Here is a 22,378-nt window from a genome sequence, read left to right on the forward strand (position 1 = left end):
CAGCTCCCAGAGACTTTATTTGGGTTTTCTACATGTAAAACAGTGAGATGAGGGGTCAACATGATTTGTTATGAGATTCCAGATACCTTTTCTCGTCCGTTTAGTGGAAGAGCGACGAGGGCTGGGATGTTTGTTCCTTCCCTCAGGTTCTTCTGTCTTGGTTAGGCTTCAGAAAGCAGAGAGACATACATAGGAGCTGCTGAAGACGGGTCTGGGCTGTGACCATCTTTAGCTTGTGTGGAGGAGGCACATGAAATAGACCTTGTCTGGAAAAGACCAGTTCTGGAGTGACCAATGGTTCTGGTCAGATATGCCACCAGGCACCTGTAAAGGCCCAGCCTGGAAAACACCTTAAGAAACAGTTTTCTGCTTGGAGAGATAATGACAACCAGAGCTTGTCATGCAGCCCAGGCAGGGAGGGAGTAAAAGGCATATTTTGACCTTTGTTGATTAATTACTCTTTTCCCCTTTTTTATAGGCAGGTTAAGGAACATAATGTAATTAGGGCATTTGGTTCCCAAGTTTTCTTAGGGCTGAACAGTGGAGCGCATTGTCCAAAGTTTTCTAAATTATAGATAAGAAAACAAGAATTGCTTTACAGTGTGAAATAGTCTTCCTCTTTCCTGAAAGAAGAGGGATAACTCTGAATCACAAGGATTGCCTCACAGAGATAAATCTTCAGACTGTACTGTTTATGTTTAAAACCTATTACTTTTTTTTTCTGGGAAGCATTAAGTTAATTTTATTCTAAATTTCAGAGCTACCTTCTTTTCAAACAGCACCACAATTGGATTACTTAGAATGCTATTGTACTCTTAAAAAATGTAGAAGTATATATATAGGAAAGGGAGGGGAGGAATGACAGATGAAGGATGTCGCTACACTGTGGCATAGTCCAAGATAATCTAAGTGCAAGTAAAGTAGAACAGGCTAGAGTTGTTTTCCACTCATCTTCTCTGTTACCAACCTGTTACCACTCTAATTAAGTGCTTATGTACTTTTTGTTAAAAGCTAAGAAATGTACCCTGTTATTGAAAAATCAACATCTTAAAATTGACCTATGTTATCAGTAGACTAAAGATTTATTAGGTTGTGCTATGTAGGAGGTCTCATGTAGTGAGTTATTTGCTCTCTAGTAGGTGAGGAGGTTCAGAAAGCAAATGAGAGCACTTTCTCCAGCAGTTCTCACATTCCCAGCAAGGAGTTTGCCATTTATGAGGCGACCCGTTGGTTCTGCCCGGATGCATTCAGGACAAAAGAATAAAGACTTTGGTCCTGTCTCCTCCTTCGTTAGCCATCCTCCCGAATTTGTCCTCCAGCAAGTCTTGTTTCTCCAGTGGTATTTCAAAGCTTTACCTGTGGAGAGGAGGACAAGGTAGCCAGAGTCTTCCCAGCAATAATCTTTGATCAGCTAGGGCAGGTGGAGGCAGACTTGGGGAGCCGAAATTAGAGATTGTGTCTGGGGGAATTCTGATGAGCAGTTTTGCAAACGGATTAAATCCTGGAGGATCCCAGGTGGTGAGACTGAGACCAGGTAGGTCATGTGGGCTTTGTAGGAGGGATCCTGGGAGCAGTCTGGAACATCTTCGAAGGAGAGGCTGGGAGTAGGGGGAAATCCTCTGTGGGGCCTCAGCTGGATGGAATCTATGGTTTGGGGAAGGAGCTGTCTAGTCATGTTGTCAAGTGAAACTACCTGAGACAAATCTGAGAGACTGCTTCAGGTGACAAAGCAAGCAATCCCATGGATAAAATCTGAGGAAAAATAAACAGGTGATGGAAGAAGTCAAGCCTCCTGTAGGAAAATAGAAGGAAACAGTTTTGGAGGTTGTATCCGTGGCTGAAAACAATGTCTTTCTTTAGTCTGGGGTTAAACCTCTGAACTCATTTTAAAATGTGGTTTAGCGGTTGATCTGAATAGAGGTGAGAGTCATTGCTGTCCGTATGCTTTGTGCTGTGAGACCCATCCTACATCTTAACGTGATCTTATTTTAAAGGGGCAGGGAGGAGTTGTGGGGCCCTGGATGTGGGTTTCACTCAGGGTACAGCTTCTCAGAGCACAGGGCTAGATGTCATGGTAAGAAAGCAACTGCATTGACAAAGGAAGCTGTAAAAGGTGTTTAAAATGCTAAAGTATCAAAAAATCTGGGAGCATAAGGGGAGAAACAAAGATAAAATGGAAGTTTAAGAGAAAGGGCAACTGACAGGTATAAAAGAAAATCTTTAACCACGAGGGGCCAAACGGAAAGCAAGCTAGCAATCAAAGTAAAATGTGTTTAAGAAACTGAGTTTATAAAAAATATATTAATAAAATGTGTAAAGACTGTGGGGGACAGAAGGGAACCTGTACAGGAAATACAGTAAGTGTGAAGAATTATCTTTGTCCATGTTTAATCACTTCATCTAATACCTGCTGGAAAAAGAAGCACCATAATTTTTAGACACATTATCCACACTGGTTAGAAGCATTATATTCAGGGAAATGTAGTTGAAGGGATGCTTATATAATTTATTTTTACAATTTCACTGCTGTATTTTGTTATTTATGGTGCTGTCTCAAACATGTTATTTTGCAGGTTATTTTTGAGAAAAGTAGTAGTCAGAAAGATGAAGCTTCATTACAGTGCCGTATTAAATGACTGTGACGTGGGAAAAAGGCCATTAGGCTTTCAATGCCATCATATATTACAGGGAAGGTAACAGTGGTTGATGAGCAGCATTTTAAAAAATCTTTTAGAAAGGTACTCATATTCCTAGAAATAACTTTAAAAATCTTGCTTATCCTTGTACTCACTGGGTCGCCCTCAGAGCTGTACCCTGGGTGTGCAGCCTGCTCAGGGTTTCAAATAGTCCGTGTTGTGAAGGTGGCCCAGGTAACCAGCCTGGAGGTCTGAAGAAGAGTCAGATGTGAAAGCTGTCCTCCCCTAGCCAGCAGGGAGGGAGGAGGAGAAGGAGGAGGAAGAGGAGGAGGAGGAGGAAGCAGTTACATGTTGACCTTGATGTCAGGCAGGGAAGATCTCTTTTATGAGGAATTTTTGCTGGGTTAGTTCCAGTTTATGGCCAGGTGAAAAGTATGCCGATAACCTATGTTGTGCCATTGTCCTGATATTTAGACCCCATTTCAGATTGCTAAAGGTTCTGAACATGTATGCACTGTATAAAATGAACAAAGTGAAACCTGACGGATTTCAGGAGAAACCTGAACCTTGAAATCCTGACGGTTATATAGTCCCTCACAAGCTACACTGATTATTTTCTGCTCCTGTTCCTTTTTTTTTGAGAATTACTCCCAGCCCATCAAGATTGGGACATATATCAGCACTGTCATTTATTCCAAAATTTTCAAAGCTACTGCTTGCCCAGTTGCAGACTAATTGTGCATGTGTCCCCCAAATTTTTTTCTGGTGGGTCGAAGAGTGTTCTTGGTGTTCTGGGTCCCTCCCCTTGACTCATTCCCATCTGTGTGTGTGTGTGTGTGATTGCAGGTCCATGGTCACAGACCATTCAGGATGCTGGTGTGAATGAGCAGTGCAGCAACATCCTCAACAACAAGCGGTTTATGCTGGACATGTTGTATGCGCATAACAAAAAACCCAAGGATGAAGAGGAGAAGGAGCTGGAGGCGAAGGAGGAAAAGAAGGAGACGGAGGAAAGCGAGGAGTCACTCACTAGCCTAGCCAGTAGGATCTCTATCCTTCAGGCCACAAAGCAGGCCAAAGATGAAAGTGTCAAAAAGATGGAGATCGGAAATCTGGACAACCAAGGCAGCGTGAAAGCCTTTGCAGAAAAGTTCAACAGTGGTGAGCTGGCCAAGGGGACAGCCATGCCTGAAGATGAAATCAGTGAACAGGTCCCTGAGAAAACACCAGCACAGCCAAAGAAGGAATCTGACTACATCTGGGATCAGCTCATGGCTAATCCTAGGGAACTTAAAATCAAAGACATGGATTTTACAGACTTGGGGGAGGAGGATGATGTAGATGTGTTGGACATGGATATGGGTCCTGGGGACTCCCTTGTTCCCCCTCCTCCACCTCCACCTTCTTTTCTGGGTTTGCCTCCTCCACCACCTCCCCCGCTGTTTGGATGCCCGCCTCCGCCTCCACCCTCTGCTAATTTATTGGCTCCTCCTCCACTGTTCAGCACTCCTCAGGGTTTAGGGTCACCCCAGGTTTCTAGGGGTCAGCCAGCATTTATAAAGAAGAAGAAAACCATCCGTCTGTTTTGGAACGAGGTACGGCCATTTGAGTGGCAGTGTAAAAACAACAAACGCTGCAGAGAATTCCTGTGGTCGAAACTGGAACCCATTAAGGTGGACACTTCCAAACTGGAGCATCTCTTTGAGTCTAAATCCAAGGAACTGCCTGTCACGAAGGTACAGCTCATATTCAGCTTGCTATTATTTTGCTATTGTATTGGTATTCATTTTGACTTAGATTTAGGTGATTTATGTTGTTTATGAAAACAGTGGAAATTACTGGATGTGTTTCTAGCTTGGCCTATGACAGAAGATATTCCAAGGCCTGAAACTAGTAGATGAGGCTAGGGTGGTGTACGTGTCAAGCTGCCCTCTTACCTCAGGTCTACCAGTTTTGGGATATCACTTCAGGTGGGGAATACCAACAAATTTTACATTAGGTTGTTGGTAGCTGATTGCCGAACTAGGTACTGAAATCTGCAATATTTTCTGTTACATTCACATAAAGGTCACGGCATGATGATTCATATCTATGTATTTGACAGTTCTTCACTTGGTAATATTTTCCTAATCATTACGTGGAAAGGTTAGGCTATCGAACCGGATCTGCTGCAAAGAGCCTACACGTGTGCTTTGTTCTGAAGGATCGATTTATCAGCTGGACCAAGTTTACAGCTAAACTCTGCAGGGGTGGTGGGTTTTTGTTTTATACTGGTGAACAGGCCTATTTTAAATCTTTAATTTGTACAATGTGGCTATCCAAATTTTAGGATAGAAGCTGGCACAGGAAATACCTCTGCAGCTAGGATTCCCTCTTCCTTAGGAGCATTGTCGTAAAACAAATTCACAAAGGCTGGTGACACGGCTGTTTAACATTAGACTCGACAACAAAAGGAAGTCTTTTATAGTTACATTTAGTAGGAATTTGAAGTAGCATTAAAAAAGTTATTAGCTCAAACATTTGTTTTTCATGGCTACAGAAACTCTTTTTCTTCTAAGCAGAATAATCGGTACCAGGGAAACAATGTTTTTTTCCAGTCAAAACGCTAGTAAAAGATGCCTATCTCTCTTAGTTAAATAAATTTTTTGTATGTTTTCTTTGTATGCCTATATGTTTTATAGTGGCATAAAAAACAGTCAATACCTTGAATATTTTACTTCTCTTTGGCTGGCAAAAGTTGTTTTATATGTTATGCGTTATATATGTTATGCATCATATATATTATTGTTTGCTCTTAATCTGGGGAGACTGGATGTCTTGCAGTAAAAGTTCTTCGTGTCACTTATCTGGGTTATTAACTCAAAATTTTCTAATAGTCATTCTTGATCTTCTTGGCCAAATGGAAACATAGCAATTTGAACAATCAAGCCCCCCATTAAGTACCTGGCAAACAACAGGTACATAAATACATGGTTGGTGTAGATCTTGCCATCGCTGTTCTTAGCTGAATTTTTTGTGACACAGATGCACGTAGATCTGAAACGTATGGTGTAGCAGCTCTAAAAACACATTCAGATGGTTGTTCATTTGGCCAATGCTGAGATTAATTGCTCTTTCTAATTCCTTTTCTGCTGAGGAAGGAATGCTGGTGACGTCGTGGTGTGTTACTCCTCATCTCTCTCCCTGTAAATACAAATCTGCCACAGATGGTTCATAGATGGAAGGAATGAGAGTATTTTCTTAGATCCATAAAACATTTAATTCCTCAAATTGAATGTGGAATTATGACATATTTGCCATTTCCAAACTTCAGGTTTGTGCTAAATGCCAGTATTGTAATGGATCAGTCTGGCTGGTTCTTAATCTTTTATTCTTACCCAAAATTTTTTTGATAAAATGTTGAATTGTTGGAATTTTGTCTTGTTTACTTTTTCAGTCATTTACCATGCACATTTCCAAACTACCTTTGGCCATTACCCCACCCATCCCCTCACGCTTTCTTCCCAAACCTGCCTGGGCTGCCTGATGCTTTGGCACAGCTTTTGGCTTCTGGCTGGAAGATGAGTGAGCAGGTTTCTTTGAAATTAGTGCAAGTCTGAGGAATGATTTAGGTGACTGCTTTCCTCTTGGAGACTAATAACTGCTCTCTGCATGAGACGTTATGCTTTTGGCTCTCTTTCCACCCCGTCCCATAACACAGACATAGAAGTCTCATTGTCTCTGTAGAGAAGACAGTGGTGACCAAGGAGTACCGTAGTGGAGGTCTACTCAGACTTCTGAGACTCCTGCCTGGCTTTGGTGAATACCAGCAAATCTTCCCGGGTAGGAATGGTCCTTAGATCAAGTGAGAGTGGGAATAATTAAGCAGACCGCCGAATCCGTAAAAGACTTGAGGTTTGGTACGAAGATTGCCCTCAAATTAGGATAGCTCTCGCTTTTTCCAGACTGCTTGGTTTATTTCCAGGGAGTACATTCCCCGTTGTGTCTCGTTTCTCCTGTCCAATGGCTGCAATCCAAAACAGGTTTATTCTATAATATCGTAAAGTCTGACTCACAGCTCAGTTGGTTCAGCTGAAAAAAAAAAAAAAAAGCGCAGAGCAACAAATCAAAAGTCAAATCTCCAGATTTCATAGCAATAGATGGAAGCAGGTGCATGGAAAAGGAACAGTCCAGAAGGATGACAGGAAAAGCGAAGTCAGGGTGTGTAGGGAGGGCTTGGCTCTGTCTTGTGCATACGCTCTTTCATACAGCTGTAACCAATTTTACTCCAGTTTCTAATCCTTCACTGTGATTTCCACAACACACAGCTATAAGCAGCTACTTCCTGGCTCATGAGAAGTTTTTCATTAAACACAATAGACTGCAATAAAATAAAGTGGATTTTAAATTGTAGGATATACTATGGGAGTTTGGGGGGCAAGGCTGTGAGGGGAGGTTCTCGATTTTAGGAAAACTTATGCCACACTGGACAACTTTGACATCGATTATAGTTAGAGGAGCACCTTTAGTTGCTAAATGTTTATTTTCTGGAATAGAGGACCACAACATTCTGTTTGCGAATAGAAAGAGAGTGATCAGGTATCCCTTCCAAGCCAGTGTAAAATTTTTTTCCTTCTCACTCTGCCAAACAAAGCAGGTATTTTGGCAAAGTACTTCAAAGTGTTTATTTTTCTGAGAAGAGAAATGAAAGCACACAGACACTACTGAATCAAACTGTGTTGTTCAGCCCTTCTGCCATCCACTTGGTTCTGCGCGTCATTTTGCAGTATTATTTTGCAGATTCATCTATACCCTGTGGGATATAGTGATCCATCATGTGCCCACAGACATAAAAACTATTAGGAGAGAAAAATTAAGGAATGTGTTTTCACATTCACATGTATATACATGCCTAGACACATATTCCATTTGAAAACATTTGTTGCAATTTGAATACATGCCAAGGCACGCCATAAACGTGGACCAGACTTTCTGAAAAAGATTATGCATATGTATCCTGGACAAAGTCAGTGGTAGCTGAGTGATTCCATTTTAAATCCCTAGTGCTAAATCCTTGCTAATTGAGATAGAAATTTAAAAATTGCCATCTCACTATTAAGGGATTGCCTCTCTTTTTTTTTTTTTTTCTGTACTACTAATGCAGGTTGTTCTGCAAGTTTAAACGCAAACGCAGGAAATATTTCTGACTTGATGCTCATATATAATTACTTATTTATATGCCACTGGAAAAGTGATTTAGATTTTTCTGCTTCCCGTGTTAACTAAAGCAAAGAGGTGTGCTTTAGAATATGCACTCATCAGACCACAAATCACCTTCTGTGGGATGGTAGCATTTTTGAATAACCTATCTGGACTACACAGCCTTCAATAGAGGCAACAGAATATGGCCGGTTAGGTCTTGTAAAGATCTAAATTCACTGTGATTGTTAATATATTGCAGGACCGTTTGCTTCCCACTAGTTATACCACCTGATATAGTTGTATTTTATAATTATTTTTTTATTCACATTTAATAATATAATATTCAGAAGTTCAGGGCTTATGTTACATACTAAGACATTAAAATATAAAATCAAGTGCACTAGTGCACTGTTCCCTCAAACATTTGAAGTCATTCTCTGTTAATGAACTTATAAAGCACAGTCTGAAGTCACCTAATATTGTAATAGAAATTAATAGTTGTAGCTTATTTTAACAGTCAGACACTTACACATGTGCAATTTCATTGCAGACAAAAAGGAATTCTTTTCCTAGCGGTAGGGTAATAAAGTTCACGGTAGTAAAATCTTTGTCTTTTCTTCATTCTTTTATTCATTTGGAAAGGATTTCTTTGTAACTCAACCATCGTCCCCAGAATGGATTAAAAAAATCTCTTCTGCCCCTGTTTTTGGAGAGTTACTTACCCCAAATTTTTATACCCCATATGCAGTTATAGCTCTGGAAAATACCTACGTGCTTACATCCCCTATACAGCTCAGCTGTCTCTCATAACTCATTGCTAAGGAGCAAGCACACTGTTGCAATCGCAATCAGCCCAGCGGTTAGCGTCGTATGTCCCCCAAATGAACATGTCTCTCTCGTCAAACTCAGGAGCCTAAAAACAGAGCTGCAGATCTGAGGCTTACTTACCCATACCGCATGTGGAAAGTCTAAATTTAATGCCTTCCCCCCCCCCCCCCAGCCTTCTCCCTTCTGCTTAAATTCTTTGGAGTTGTGTAATTCTGTGCTGCGAAGGACAAGGTAAAAAGTGGTGGTTTAGAAAAGGCTTAGTGCTATACGGACTCAAGAGGAAGCAGTCTCTGGTGAATCCCACTTGTTTTTATGTGGTCTTGGCCACTAACTGTGGTCCTGAAAATGTGATTAATGGCCCTGGAACTAAAAATGACTGCTTTAAAGGAGAAGCTGCATCTCAGATCTTTCAGGTAGCTCCCCAAGAAAAAGAGGATTCCCTTAACTCAAAGAAGGAAAAGTTCAAGAAGGCTTCAGGGATGCTTTAAAGGCATTAAGAAAAGAGCACTTCTGACAGAACAGACATATGAAAATTGAAAACAAATGTTATCTTTGCTCTCCTAAAATTTGTCCTGTTTACTGCAAAATGTTGTTTCTTTTTAAGTTTAAAAAAAACAACACAACCCTCTTACTACTTTCACAGATCATTCACATACGGTAGTCCCCAACTCCTGTAAATTGCACTTGCCTTCATCTCAGCTGCACACAGAAGGTGCATCCTACCACGTTAATCGTGTTGGTATGATGAAAGGGCTGTGGTGCCGCACACGTGCTGGGCAGGCTGCTGGGACAGGTGGGCGTACCTCTTCCTGTGCGGGCAAGGAGCTCAGCTATGCCAGAAAAAAGGCATCTTTGTAATGATACAACTGCATTCCCATTATGGGCTGAACCACAGCTGGAGGTACTTTTGATAAAATCATACTTACTAACTTAGTTCTTCCAATGCGGAAGCAGCGTGTAGACCTGGCAGGAGGGCATTTTTTGACTCAGTGGTGGCTGTAGTTCAGACCCAAAGGAAGGGGAGAACAAAGCTTTGTGGTCTAAAAAGCAGTCCTTAGCGTGGATCAAGACTGGGGCAGTAAGAGTCTCCTCCGGGTCCCTTGGCTTTCCCCCAAATCCCCAAGAGATGCAAGAGACACTACTGCTGTAGACAACACTGGTGATTTGAACAGTTGTATGGGCTGCCACACTGCAGCCTGGAAAGAAAGATTCCTTAGTCTCTCTCTTTGCCCCTTTGAGGTGCATCTGTTCTACAGCAGCTGCTGCCAGAGCCGCTAAGCACAGCCCAGGTAACAGACTCTACAAGGAGGTCACAGTCACGTCTCTGCAGCCTGTGCCTCGCTGAAACATGGGTTTATACACAGCCAAGCATGTCTGTGCTTGCTTCCACCAATGTGCGGGTCTTCTCCCTGCGCTCCTGTGCTTGACAGCATCCCTCATCCCATCTCTGATAGGGCAAAGGATGTGTATGAGGACCAGAGTAGTATGAGGACCAGAGTCCTCTCCTCTTGCAGCTGCCTGGTACGTCACATATAGTTGCCAAAGAGACACCTTCTAGCATGGGATAATGAAAGAGAGGCGTGCTGGGGCGTAAAAACAAAGACCACGTTCAGTGTTGCATTATGCTATGGAAATGGTTTGTGAGTCACCTTGCCTAAATGGTTCGCATTTTGGCACTACGAGGATGGGGAGAGACAGGAAGAGATATCTTGGGTCTTCTCTAGAATGGAATTTAAAGCATCTGTTGTTAGCTCTTTGTGCTTTCATTATTGTTTATACTGTAGTTTATACTGGAGGTAAGATCTAAAGACTTTGTCTAGTCTCAAATAAAACTTTGAAAAAAAGCAGAAGGGTTGAAATTGTTCACCTGTGAAGCGCTTGACGGTCATATCATGAGCAGCAGGGTAGAATACCCTTCCTCTGGCAGCCAGAGGTCAGGAAACCATGCCAGTGTCTCCAGAAAGGCCTCTACAGCTCCTTTGCCAGTGCCCAAGATGGATTTATAACACAGGAGAGTGCTGGCAGGCAGGTGGGAACCATCCTGTCTGTTTCCCAGCCAGCCACGCAGGTGAGAGAGGGTCGGTGGCCACTCTGGGTTGATACATCCAAGGAGGAATTGAGCCCTGGAGCCCATCAGCCACCCAGCTGCTGCCCCACCGGCCCTCCACCGGCTGGTCCTGCCACACGGCAGAGCTGTCACCCAGCAGAGACAGCTTCAGCCTTTCTTCAGCCCATCTTGTGCGCCTAACTGCAGTGTTCCCGGCCCTCGCGGGGACTCCTGTGTCTCAGGCTGGCTCAGCTGTGCATGGCATCTGAGTCCGCATTCAGTGCTCTGGTTAAATCCTGGCAGCTCTTGCTGGTGCCAGCAAGGATGTGGTAGAAGAATTCAGCTTTTTTGAATGACTATAAATGAATTAGATTTACATTCAGTGTCAGCACCCATGAGTAGGGGAAGTCATTAGTGAAAGGAGTGACTTTGTTTCTTTATAAAACAGGCTGGAGGAATAATATTCTTGTTCTCTTCTTTACCAAGAAAACTGCTGCAGATGGGAAGCGACAGGAGATCATTGTATTAGACTCAAAACGAAGCAACGCTATTAATATTGGCTTGACTGTGTTGCCCCCTCCCCGGACTATCAAGACTGCTATTTTGAATTTTGACGAATATGCCTTAAACAAGGAAGGAATAGAGGTAAGAAATAATAGTCAATGTCTTCAAGTCTGTATTTTCAACATTTCCTTTTTTTTTTTCGATGTTTCACATGGTACAGGCCAGATTTTTGATGGCAAGGGGGAAAAGGGAATGTATTATAACAAGACTGAGTGTTGAAACTCGTCAAATCAATGCCACGTGCTCAGAAGCATGTAGTATTCACCTGAGGTCGGGCATGCTCAGTGTCTAAGTTTCAGTAACAATGGTGTTAATTCCTGTCAGGATTTTCAGAGTATTATCTGTTCCTCTGAAGCTTGACTGACACATTGTAAGCAGCAAGACTAGGCAGTGACTTACTAGGGCTGATGTAACTGGTACAAGGTTTAATAAAGTTCATGCCCAGCTAGCTGTTGGAGTCACTCTAGATTGTATATCTAATGGAAAACAAATACAGTGACTAGCTCTGCTCAAAATAGCATTTCTGTGTTACTGTTGTTTGAAGAAAAGCAGTTGGTATAAAGATTACAGATGATGTAATTTTTACCATTACATGTTTGACTTTGCAGATACTCCTACCGAGATCCAAGATGAGCTCTGTTTATTATATTTTTTTATCAAAACATTTTTCTTCTGTGAAGTGTAAAAGAAACCTGCTGGTCCCCCTGTTTTTTTTCATTGTGGTTGTATTCATTTCAAATATCTTTTTTTTTTCTTTTTGAATAAGCCTATATCATCTAGTGAGAGTAATCTGCACAACTACAAATCTCAACCAGTGGCTGACTGCAGAGTTCGTGTATTGATTCACAGTCACCTTTCAGTGGTTTGGCGCTGTGTTTCGTAATTTCCCCCTTTCCACCTTCACTGTGCTGACTACAGAAGAAAAAGAGAAAAGCTGGCTGGAATGGAACTGGAGTTGCCAACAGTTACATGAAAAAGAAATACTTACGACAAAAGATTGTTTCAGCTAGAGGCAAGGCCTGATTTATCCCTACTAGAATATAGTTTCTTCCCAAGACTATATTTCTTATTTGCTCTGTACATACCTTACTCATATTATGAAGGTGACAGATCAGGCTAAAAAAGTAATTTTTCATGACCCAGCCCATGCACCCACCACTGCAGTTTGCAGTACTAAGCTTTAAAATGTTGGAGAGAAGTGCACCTCCAGCCAAGCCCAAATCACAGAGCGCCAGTTAGTTCTCAGTGCTGTAGGCAGTGTTTCCATACCCAGTCCAACATAAAATGGCTGATAAAGAGGGACACATCGTCATTATTTGGTTGGACTAGATGATCCTAAAGGTCCCTTCTAACTTACACAATTCTATGATTATCTTCCACATATCATCTCCTTTGAATTGTGTCCTTCTCTGGCACTCTTAACAGAAGTTCAGCTGCTCTGCACAGCTCACCCTTTCCAGTGCCAGCATTTGTAGCTGGGCTGCCCATCTGCCAACCACCTGTGGTGTCCACAGTTGCATATGCCGTGTACCACCACACCCTCCTTTGGGTGGCCTTTCCATTAGCTGCCAGAAACCCGTAATTTCGTTTAAAGTATATATGCAGGTAGCTTTCAAATTGAAGAATTCAGAAACCAGGAAATGATACACTGTTGACATGCTTGCCCAGTGTTAATGGGATTTCTGAGTTCTGGGTCCACAGCTTGAAGCTAAGGATGTGGTCATTCAGATGTGATCATTCAGATATTTAAAATGAAGAGAAGGAGGAAGTGGAGCAGAGCCCAGGTGCTTTGCACCTTGAGGGATGAAGCCTTCATCGGTTGGGAAGGATGATATTCATGCAGAAAAGAGCTTTTTTTCCTCAATGTTACATATTTATTTACTTCTTATCAGATAAAACCCTGCACTGAATTCAGATTCCCTTCCCCAATCCCCAAGTTACAGATTTTTCTTATAGCAAGTTGTTATAGAGTCAGACAGACATTTATACCAAGACAGAGGGCTGGATGAAGCTATGGAGAATTGGCCAAGAGGTGCACAGAGAGATACAGAAATGCATCATTGTAAGTCCCACTGTTTTCAGCAGAGCCCTGCCTCAGTTTTCCATAATGCCCCTTTGATCTACAATGTAGACAAGCTTTGTTTCCTTTTTCTGTTCTCCACTCTATCCATCTGATCATTGGCTTTAGCCTTAGAGTTAGCTCAGAGGGAACAGGCGTTGTCTTTTCAGTCTAGATTTTTGGAAAGTTTAATGGTTCATATCTACAGTTCCTAAGTACTGGGAAATAATTGGTAGTGATGATGAATGAATCAGTAAAAGTGTAAGCATCAGCTTTGTTTATATAAAAAGGCAGGGAATAAAGCAAATTATTTGCTATATAATATACTTTGTAGCTAATCTGTGGCTTGAATGAGGCAGGACTGGTATGGAAAAAAATTTATGCAGTTGGTCTAATTAAAAAACTGCATCACAGTGGGTACTCAAAAGCCTTTCTGCATGGTTAATTGTCTAGAAGAGATGTCACGGCTAGTAAGCAGGAGAGAGAGATGTAAGCAGAGCAGGAGAAGAAATGTAATGAGTGCAGTGAGGACATAACATTCGCTGCTAAAATTTCAGAGAAGCTATAATTTAGGATAATCTTCAGCTTTTAGTGGATCCAACACAGAGCAGGGCTCCAACAGGGTAAAAAGACACCTGGGCCTTGGCTGTGAGCTCTGTGCTATGCCCTTCACTGAGGAGCGTCGTCATTGTAGTGTTAGTGTGCTTGTGACTTTAGTTCTGCACCTTGGTGGATAAGTTCAGATTAAACGGTATCTTAAAACTGACCTTTAAGGGCAGTGGACTAAAGTAGTGCTGGCAGTACTGCTGGCAACAAGACAGTGATGCAGTGGGATGCAGGCTGCAAGTTTGTGATAGCCCAACTCATCATCAAGTTCATGGTGACTTAGTAAACCCTCCGCTACTGTCCTACATTCTGCTGAATGCTGCTTTGCTTGTGACATTTAACTCTTGTTAGTAATCCATACTTTGCTTTTTAACTTCAAATATGTAACTAAGATAGGAGAAAAAAAAAATCCAGGTATTTTAAAGCCCTCTATATCTAAGTATGTTGCATATTTTTAGGCCATGTGTTTGAAGTGATTAGGTACCCCTGAGCTGTGAAAAAGGGCAGAAAATTGGGCACGGTGCTAGAAAGGCAGATGTAGTATGCAGAGCAGGCACTGTTAGAAACATATTTTCAAAGGAAGTCACAATGTGTGTCTGCAAGCATGCGTCAATCCAACTAAAAAAAAATTTTGCCACCTTACATTTGCCAAAGCGGTTGTGTTTTCCTTTCTTTGAAAGCTTGGCATTCATTGTGTTCAGACAATGTGGAGCTTGCTGCAGGATGAAGAACTGCCTGCTTAGCATGGATGAGGGCTTTCTGTGAGCTAAGCAAAAGAGACGAGCTTAGAATCCTGGCACCTAATTTTATTGAAGTGTATCGTGGGCAACTGCAAGAACAGAGTCCATCAAATCAGTCCTTGCTGTTTGTCTTCTGTAAAGGAAATGAGTGGGGTCCCTCTGTGAGGTGCTAGTCAGTAAGGGAATGTGGATCAAAATCAAATCATACCAAAGAGCAGGATTAATTAGCAGAGTAAAATTAGGGTAATGCTGTGAGAAAATTAAGGTGGGTTGCTTTGTGCTTTACAATATAGCTTTGTGATGCTACACAATATTGCTTGTGTTGGTAGATATAAATTTTAGTAAAAGTATTTGAAATGAAAAAACTCTTCAGGTGTGCTAGGCCCTCCATACCCATATTTATTAAGTGCTTTGAAGTCCATGTGTGGCTAGGTAGCCCTGAGACGTAAAAAAGGGTAAGAAACGAGAGCCTGGTGTTAAAAAGGCAGATAGTGACAAATATAAATAAAACCCAACATTTGATTTTTTGAAATGATCAAGGTATTTAAGTATTTGTTCTCATAGTTGCCGCAGTACGTTGGCATTTGCAGGTTCTAATTTGTTTAGCTAATGCTTTGTAGAAGTGTGGTGGGATGTTTCAAATTATGCTAGCTTGCATGACCTGAAAGAACACCTCTTTTCTCAAGTCTAGACAGAAGAGAGAATGGACTCAATGGTGCCTTGCTGGCCATTCACCCACAGGCAGCGTATCACTGCCCTAACGAGTTTCAGACTTTATTTAAAGGAAAAAAGCTACACTTTCACTCCTTGCAGCAAACCAAAACATCTTCTACAGTTTCTGTGACCTGCAATGGCGCGTTCATGTATTTCAGTAGAGAGCTGAGGAAGTGGAATGGTCTGACTGAGGCAATGGCTGTCAGTTCCCAATGTACAGGGATGGCTGTCAGGCATTAAATGCAGTCCCTTCTCAGAATTGGATCATTTCTGGAAGAGTTGAAATTAGTGCAGGTGGCCTCACTTACTGTGGAGTGCTGACCTTCATATGCTTTTATAATTGGTTAGAGTTTCTGCAGGTAGTGCAAACCACCGATGTGTCTTGTTAATAGCTGTCTGGAAAGCTGAAGTGTGAGAGCCTATTTGAAGCTGAATCGTCTGCTGAGGCCTGTCAAATATCTGATGAAATACCCGCTAATATGTATTTGGTTATGCAGCTTGTGAATTTGTGGGCCTTGAGCCACAGAAAGCTTTGGACCCAACAACAACCAGTTATTTAGTTTACTAATTTTTTTTTAGCCTTCTGTTCACCTGGTAAAATCAGCTGAAACCACATATGAAAGCCAAGGCGTCCCTGCAACCTCGTTATCACTGAGAAGCCCCATTATCTCTTGAAAAAGATAACTTAGAGCACCTAATTTCCGCAGAGACTCTGGGCTATTTGCAGTCTGTAGTTAGGTGCTTCCTTGCGTCCCACACTGAGGCCTGCAACCCTCAGGCATATGGGGTTTATAAATTTTGCCCTGTGAGCCTTGTAAGGCTTTCCTCTTAGAAATTTTGGGAGGTCGTGCATCAGGATGGCTGAGTCCAGGAAATAAGCAGTTTGATCCCTTCACTGAAAGTTCAAGCAAGTGGCTGGGTCCAGCAGTCCAGGAGCAGAATAAATCAGGATCCATTATGTCATGTGAACAGGATCTCCAAAAATTGCTTCTTTTTCTCCATTAAAAGATTTGTGTGCTGATTTTTCTCAGAATGTTAGTCTCTGGCCCAAACAGTTGCGTGAGAATGCTTGGAGGTGAAGTATGTGTATCACACATATTAGAAGATATGAGCATAGGGTTTGTTGATAACCAGTTCTTCTTTAATCGACCTGAAGAATGCTGTGCTGGGGAAAGCGTTATGAACTAATGATTATATTCAAAGCTATTTGTGATTTAATGGTTGCATCAAGTGCCAGCAACCTTATAAAAAAATAATATTAAACTGAGGTGGTGTATTCATCAGTTTCCAGCGCTGAACAAATGGCTCAAATTAGTCATAGAGTGGAAATCAAGAGTAGGAGCATTTTACCACTTGCTCAGGGCACACCAAGGATGATGACCAGCAGGATCAGAATTATTTGCCCAAGCAGATTAGAATTGCTGGTGAGTACATCATTGTTATGGGGGCTGTTGCACCCTGGATGGTGTGAGACTTGCCAGCAGCTCTGATCTCATCGAGGCATGGCTTTCAGCAGGAGGGGTGATCCTCAGCAGCTGGCATCACGAGTGCTTGGCATTCTGTGTTGCACATACTACGGTACGTGGCACAGCAGTACTGGGACGCAAATACTTTTTGTCAGCTCCATCTGGCTTGTGGTGTTTACATAAAGCTCAAGGAGAAGGAGAGTCCCTTTGGAAATAAAGCTTACTGTTTCATTGCTCTCTTTAAAATGCCCAAAAGTAGTGCAAAATCTCTGGAGTGAAGGCTCTGCACCACCACAAAATACTTGTGGGATCCCTGGGTAGCTGCCAAAAGTCCTAGTTATTTGTAGGAGGCAATTGAGAATACTGCTGAAGTGTTAGCCTTCAAAAATGCATCAGAAGCATTTTTACATCCATCATGTGGCTACTGCTGAACTCTCCATGTATGGATGTCCATATGATCCTATTTGCAAGCTGCCCTGGCTCAGCTGAGGCGGTGTTGGCTTCTCGTTGTTGAAGTCAGGAGTAGGCACTAGGAGGCCTGACTTCTTCAAAGGACACTCTGTGAAACACCTCTTCTTATGCGTTTCAGACTCACTCTCTCTTTTTTATGAACTTTTTTAGACAAGTATTGGTTGAGCACTGAGAAATGCCCTGAAGCAGCTACTTATAAATCTAGTTTGATGTTAGGTATGACCTAAGTTACATATTTCAGCATGGATGGATGGATGGATGGATGAGCAGATAGCACATCTCAAAATTAATCAATATACAAATGCTGTCAATTGGAACAGGTGTATATCAGAATATTTTCCAAACAGTCATTGACAGGGGAAGAAAAAGAACCAGAGTGTATCGAGGGATTTTCCTCCTCTTCTTTTTTCCTCAGGATATTAATTTGTTAAGGTAGAAGCTTGCAGTGTCCAAGCAAGGAGGCTTTCTTTTTTTAACTGAAAGGCAGAGCCAATGTTAAAAGAAATAAATGTTCCTTTATTTATGTTTATGGAAGTCAGCACAAGAAGATGGACAGCAATACAAATGCTGTGGCTGAAATTAAATAAGTCCCAGTCCAATAAATTGAACATTATTTGTTTGCTTAACTCTTGTTCTTTGCCTAATTGACCAGGAAAAGTCCCTTGCTCTCCATGCTTAGCTCCAGCACTGTTCAAGGATCTAGATGAATTATCCGTACTGGAGTGGGACAGTTGTGCTACTTCGATGAATTGGCTATGTCCAGCTCTGGAACAAGGCTGTAGTTTGGATTGGCAGGTCTGATAACTCTTTGGCTGTAGTTTTATTATTCTCTCCCCCCCTCCAAAAGAGCCTCTATCATTACAGAAGACTAGAGCAAAAACATGTCATTCCTCAGATGAATAAACATAAGTTGCATTGAAAATCTTCTGCTGTGTTTTATTGAGGCATTGTTCGGCAGGGTAAAGACGTCAACTTACCTTTATGTTGTTTTGTTTTTCTTTTTCATTTTAAAATGCATTTATTATGTTAAAAACTAATTAAGAAGCAATACCTTAGAGAGCAGTACTTTGAGAAGGAAAGCTGCCACATGTAAGCAAGCATGTGAATTCCAAGAAATAAAGGGAAAATATAAATGTTTTGAGCTATACTGACAGCAGAAACTGAAAATATTGAGATCCTTTTTCATCAATATTTTGGATTTTTCAGATCACAAGAGAAAAAGGCCATATGTTATGCAATGCATAATTCAACTTTAAATTCAATGCATGTTCCTTGGGAAATTGTCCTCAGTTCAGGTGAAATTTTTGGGAGTGACCTAATAAGCTGCAATAGTTGTCATGTTTCATAAAAAACAAAACAGCCTAAAAAAAAAAAAATAATAGATTATGAGAAGAGCAAGGGACAGAAGTCCTCAAGTTTTTTCTCTATACCTACAAGTGGGCTGGAAGATTCGTAGATATTGAGGCTAAAAGAGACCTTAATATCTAGTCTGACCTGCTGTAAATCACAGGCCACAAAATTGCACTCCTCCTACCCTCACTTCCATATGTAATTTGCAGAAAGGTGGCCAGTTTTGACTTAAACACATGGAAGCTGAGGAGAGCAGTCCTAGCCAGTCTCCCTGTGTCTCCTTCAGTGTTTCATCCCATGATTAACCATATCTACTGAGTACAATTTTTTTTTAAGAAAAGCATTTTAATACAGATGTGTTTTTCAAGAAACTGCAGATGGTTGAGATAGCGGGCCTTGTTTTGCTGTCTTGTGCAGTGAATTAGTTCTTGGTTAGTACGGTGCTATCCTAATTTAGCAGCCAAGGACTTGAGGACTTCTGCTGTTGCTGTTGTGAGGTCTCCCAACATCCAGCCCTCACACACCTCTCGGCCCCACTGCTGATGTCTGCCTTTTGTCTCCCTTTGCAGAAAATCCTGACCATGATCCCGACCGAGGAGGAGAAGCAAAAGATCCAGGAGGCGCAGCTGGCAAACCCCGACGTCCCCCTGGGCAGCGCAGAGCAGTTCCTTCTCACCCTCTCCTCCATCAGCGAACTCTCCGCCAGGCTCCAGCTCTGGGCTTTCAAGATGGACTACGAGATAGTGGAAAAGGTGAGGGAAAAGCAGGGAGTCAGGGGTGGAGACTCTTCCAAGGCTTTGCTTAATCTTTCCCTGACCTTGTTATTATATGAGCGTATGTTTTGAGGAAACGGTAAATGGGTCGCTTTTGTGTCAGTGGCCAACCAGGAAACAGCTAAAATGATCCTTCCTAATCTGTTCCTTCTATAAAAGAAAATCAGAGATTATGTCTTCCTTCCTTTAATTAGGCAGTAATGATATTGAAACAAAGGAGAGGGCTAAATCCTTACCACATCTTTTCCAGATGTTGTTATTCAGGAAATTCTTACTTCAGAGCAGTAAGAATTTTTCTTTGGATAGAGATTGAACGAGGACTACAGTATTCAGCCTTACATTGTAAAATGAGAGTATTGATCTTACATCCATTTGGACTAAGGAAAACACCATCCATTAAAGTTTTTTCTGTTTATGTCTGTCTTTTAAAATTACAAACAAGATAAGGCATCCTTCAGGGATGCTCTTTTCAGTTCAGTCACAGACAGTTGTTGCCACCTCCTTCATGGATGGCATTTATTCAGAGAACACTATAGTTGGGTTGTCTGCCATGAATGATGAATCACGGGCAAAAATTTCAAAATTACAGCATATAATTTCCATCCATAGGTGAAACAGAATGAAACCGTGCAGGTGATTTCAGCTGCTTGCTGATTTTCACAAGCTCTTTCAGGAAACTCAGCACAGGAACCTTCTTCTGGCTGCGCTTCTGGTGCATACCCATGCATTGCTCTTGAACCAGCTTTCTCCTATAGATATTAATTTTGTATGTGTATCTGTGCGCATATGTGTATGTTAAAAAAATCGGTATAACTTTGGGTGGTATGGATTCTGAGAAGTGGAACATGCTTCTGAGAATGCCTTATGTTTATCTAGCCATGGTTATTTAACAAGTTATACAACAGAGGATTGATTTGCAGATGATGCTGTCAAGATTACTCAACCTCTGCTTAATTTTGTTAGATTATAGGAAATACGGTCACACTAATATGCAGGATTTTTTTAATTGTGCCATTTTAGTCTTAGACATTTACATTTCTGACTTGTAAAACATAAAATACTTGTATCAGGCCTGAATATTTTTTTGCCAGTTTTGGGTGGGTTTTTTTCACTCTGGTGCAGCTATTTATTCTGCTTTGAAGTTACCGCAAAGCTAAAATGTTCCTTTCATCTGAGTTAGCTGTAGCTGTTAATCTATGTCTATACCTAGAATTTCTATCTTCCTCTCAACCAAAAGTAGCATTTGAAGCACCGCTAAAAGCTAAAGAAATTCTGATAGTTTCCCTGTTGCCGATCCTGTAAAGTTTATGCCACAAAGTTAATGAATTGCTAGCTCAAATCCATGTAGAATTGATGCTAGTATAAAATGTCTGAAATGCCTAAGTTACTGAAAGAAGCGATAGCTGGAGTGAAGATTGGACCAAGATTTTTATCCCTGTTGAAAGGTGATAACTATGATAAAATAAGAGCAGCATGTGATAAGCAGCCGAGCAGGCAAGCACAGATATGACAGACATCTCGGGTTTTAGTTGGGTGAAGAGGAAGATACGGGATTAGACATCAGAGGTATGAGAGTCAGTGAGCAATTGGGTCTCTCCAATAACAGAAGGTTAAAGTCAGAGTTTGAGTTCCGGGTAACCAATAAACATAAGCCTTATTTAGACGGAGGTAAGATACCATGAGCATATCCAATTATAAAATGAAGTAGTTTGCATTACTGATTATGATAATAAGAGAGTCCCATAACCTGCTAACTTTCTTCTGCTCTTGAAATTATTTTTTTTTCATAGTTCTATCTATGGGCAGACCCTTCCTGAAACTTAGGTGCCAAATCACTTACCTCCACGGTTTTTGTACATTTTTTTTGTCCAGCATTTGCTTGTTTTTTTAATTTATTCATTTTAAAATTAGGAAAATTAATAACAGTTCAGAATTCACTCATTATTTATCGAGCCACACATATTTTATGTAAGAAGTGAATTGATCTTACTATTATTTCCATGATGCTGAAAGTTTTAGCTGGTCCACAATATCAACAGTGTAAAATACCTGAGTCGTTGACATAGGGCTGGTGTTCTCATTCGTGAGGCTTGTTTGTTAATCAGAACAGAGATTTGCCTAAGTCTTAGCTCCATCTCTGACAACATGAAATAAAAATGGCATGAAATTGTTCAAGAAAAAGGTTAAGTACGATATTGTTCCTGTTTGTAGAAAAGCTTTTCAGGGATAATGAAGTCAGTCATCTTTCTTGGGCTGAATTTAATTAACTAAAGCAAACCAGGGTACATTGGTAGGGAGCAGCCTCGGACTGCGAGGGGCTGAACTGGACAGATGAATAGTTATTCTGGGCTCTTCAGAGGTAGTTGTGGTACAATTACAGCTTTCGCTGTCAGCTGTGAAGCATGCATCGATGCGTTGTTTTAGATATTCAAATATATGCATTGAAAATGGAAAAGGAAAACCCTTTCCAAATTATCTGCTTGATAATGTATATACTGTTTTGAAATGTTGACATGTACCTAAGGTACTGTATGCCTACTGAAGATCATCAGTGGAACAATAATTTTTCTCACCTTTCTTTTGGTATCATATTTTAAAGTTATAGACAAAAAAAGGTAGAGTTTCAACTTTAAATCTTCATTTTCAGACTTTGATTGCTCTGAAAAATTACACTGTGTCAGTGCTAGTTGTTTGTACTGAACTATTCATGATGCAGATGCTGTCAAATTTCACTATCTCAAAGGGAGTTTAAAGGTCTTAGAAAGAGAAGTAGGATCTTTAGTTTTCCTAAATCAGCTATTCTTTTTCTTAAGGTCACTCTGGGCAAATATATTCTTATTGCTGACAACTTTAAAGGATCATAAATGAACATAAGCAGGTGTAGAAATGAGAAAAGTAGAACCAGTAAAGAAAGGGGCTTGCTTCAGTTTTCCTTCTGAGCAG

The 22,378-nt window shown here is 41.2% G+C and overlaps 1 protein-coding gene across 3 annotated transcripts in view; it reads left to right on the plus strand.

Annotated features, from left to right (window-relative positions):
* The window catches only part of FHOD3 (formin homology 2 domain containing 3), a 406,197-nt gene that overhangs the window by 342,350 nt on the left and 41,469 nt on the right, over positions 1-22,378 (plus strand). For all 3 annotated transcript variants that reach the window (XM_082479632.1, XM_082479633.1, XM_082479634.1), the window contains 3 exons: positions 3,483-4,372; positions 11,179-11,337; positions 19,232-19,414. In XM_082479632.1, the coding sequence (XP_082335758.1) occupies positions 3,483-4,372; positions 11,179-11,337; positions 19,232-19,414 (1,232 nt within the window). The remainder of the gene's footprint in view (positions 1-3,482; positions 4,373-11,178; positions 11,338-19,231; positions 19,415-22,378) is intronic.

The sequence above is a fragment of the Vanellus vanellus genome (genome assembly GCF_965231255.1).
Source record: "Vanellus vanellus genome assembly, chromosome: 2".
In the NCBI taxonomy this organism is placed as follows: domain Eukaryota; kingdom Metazoa; phylum Chordata; class Aves; order Charadriiformes; family Charadriidae; genus Vanellus; species Vanellus vanellus.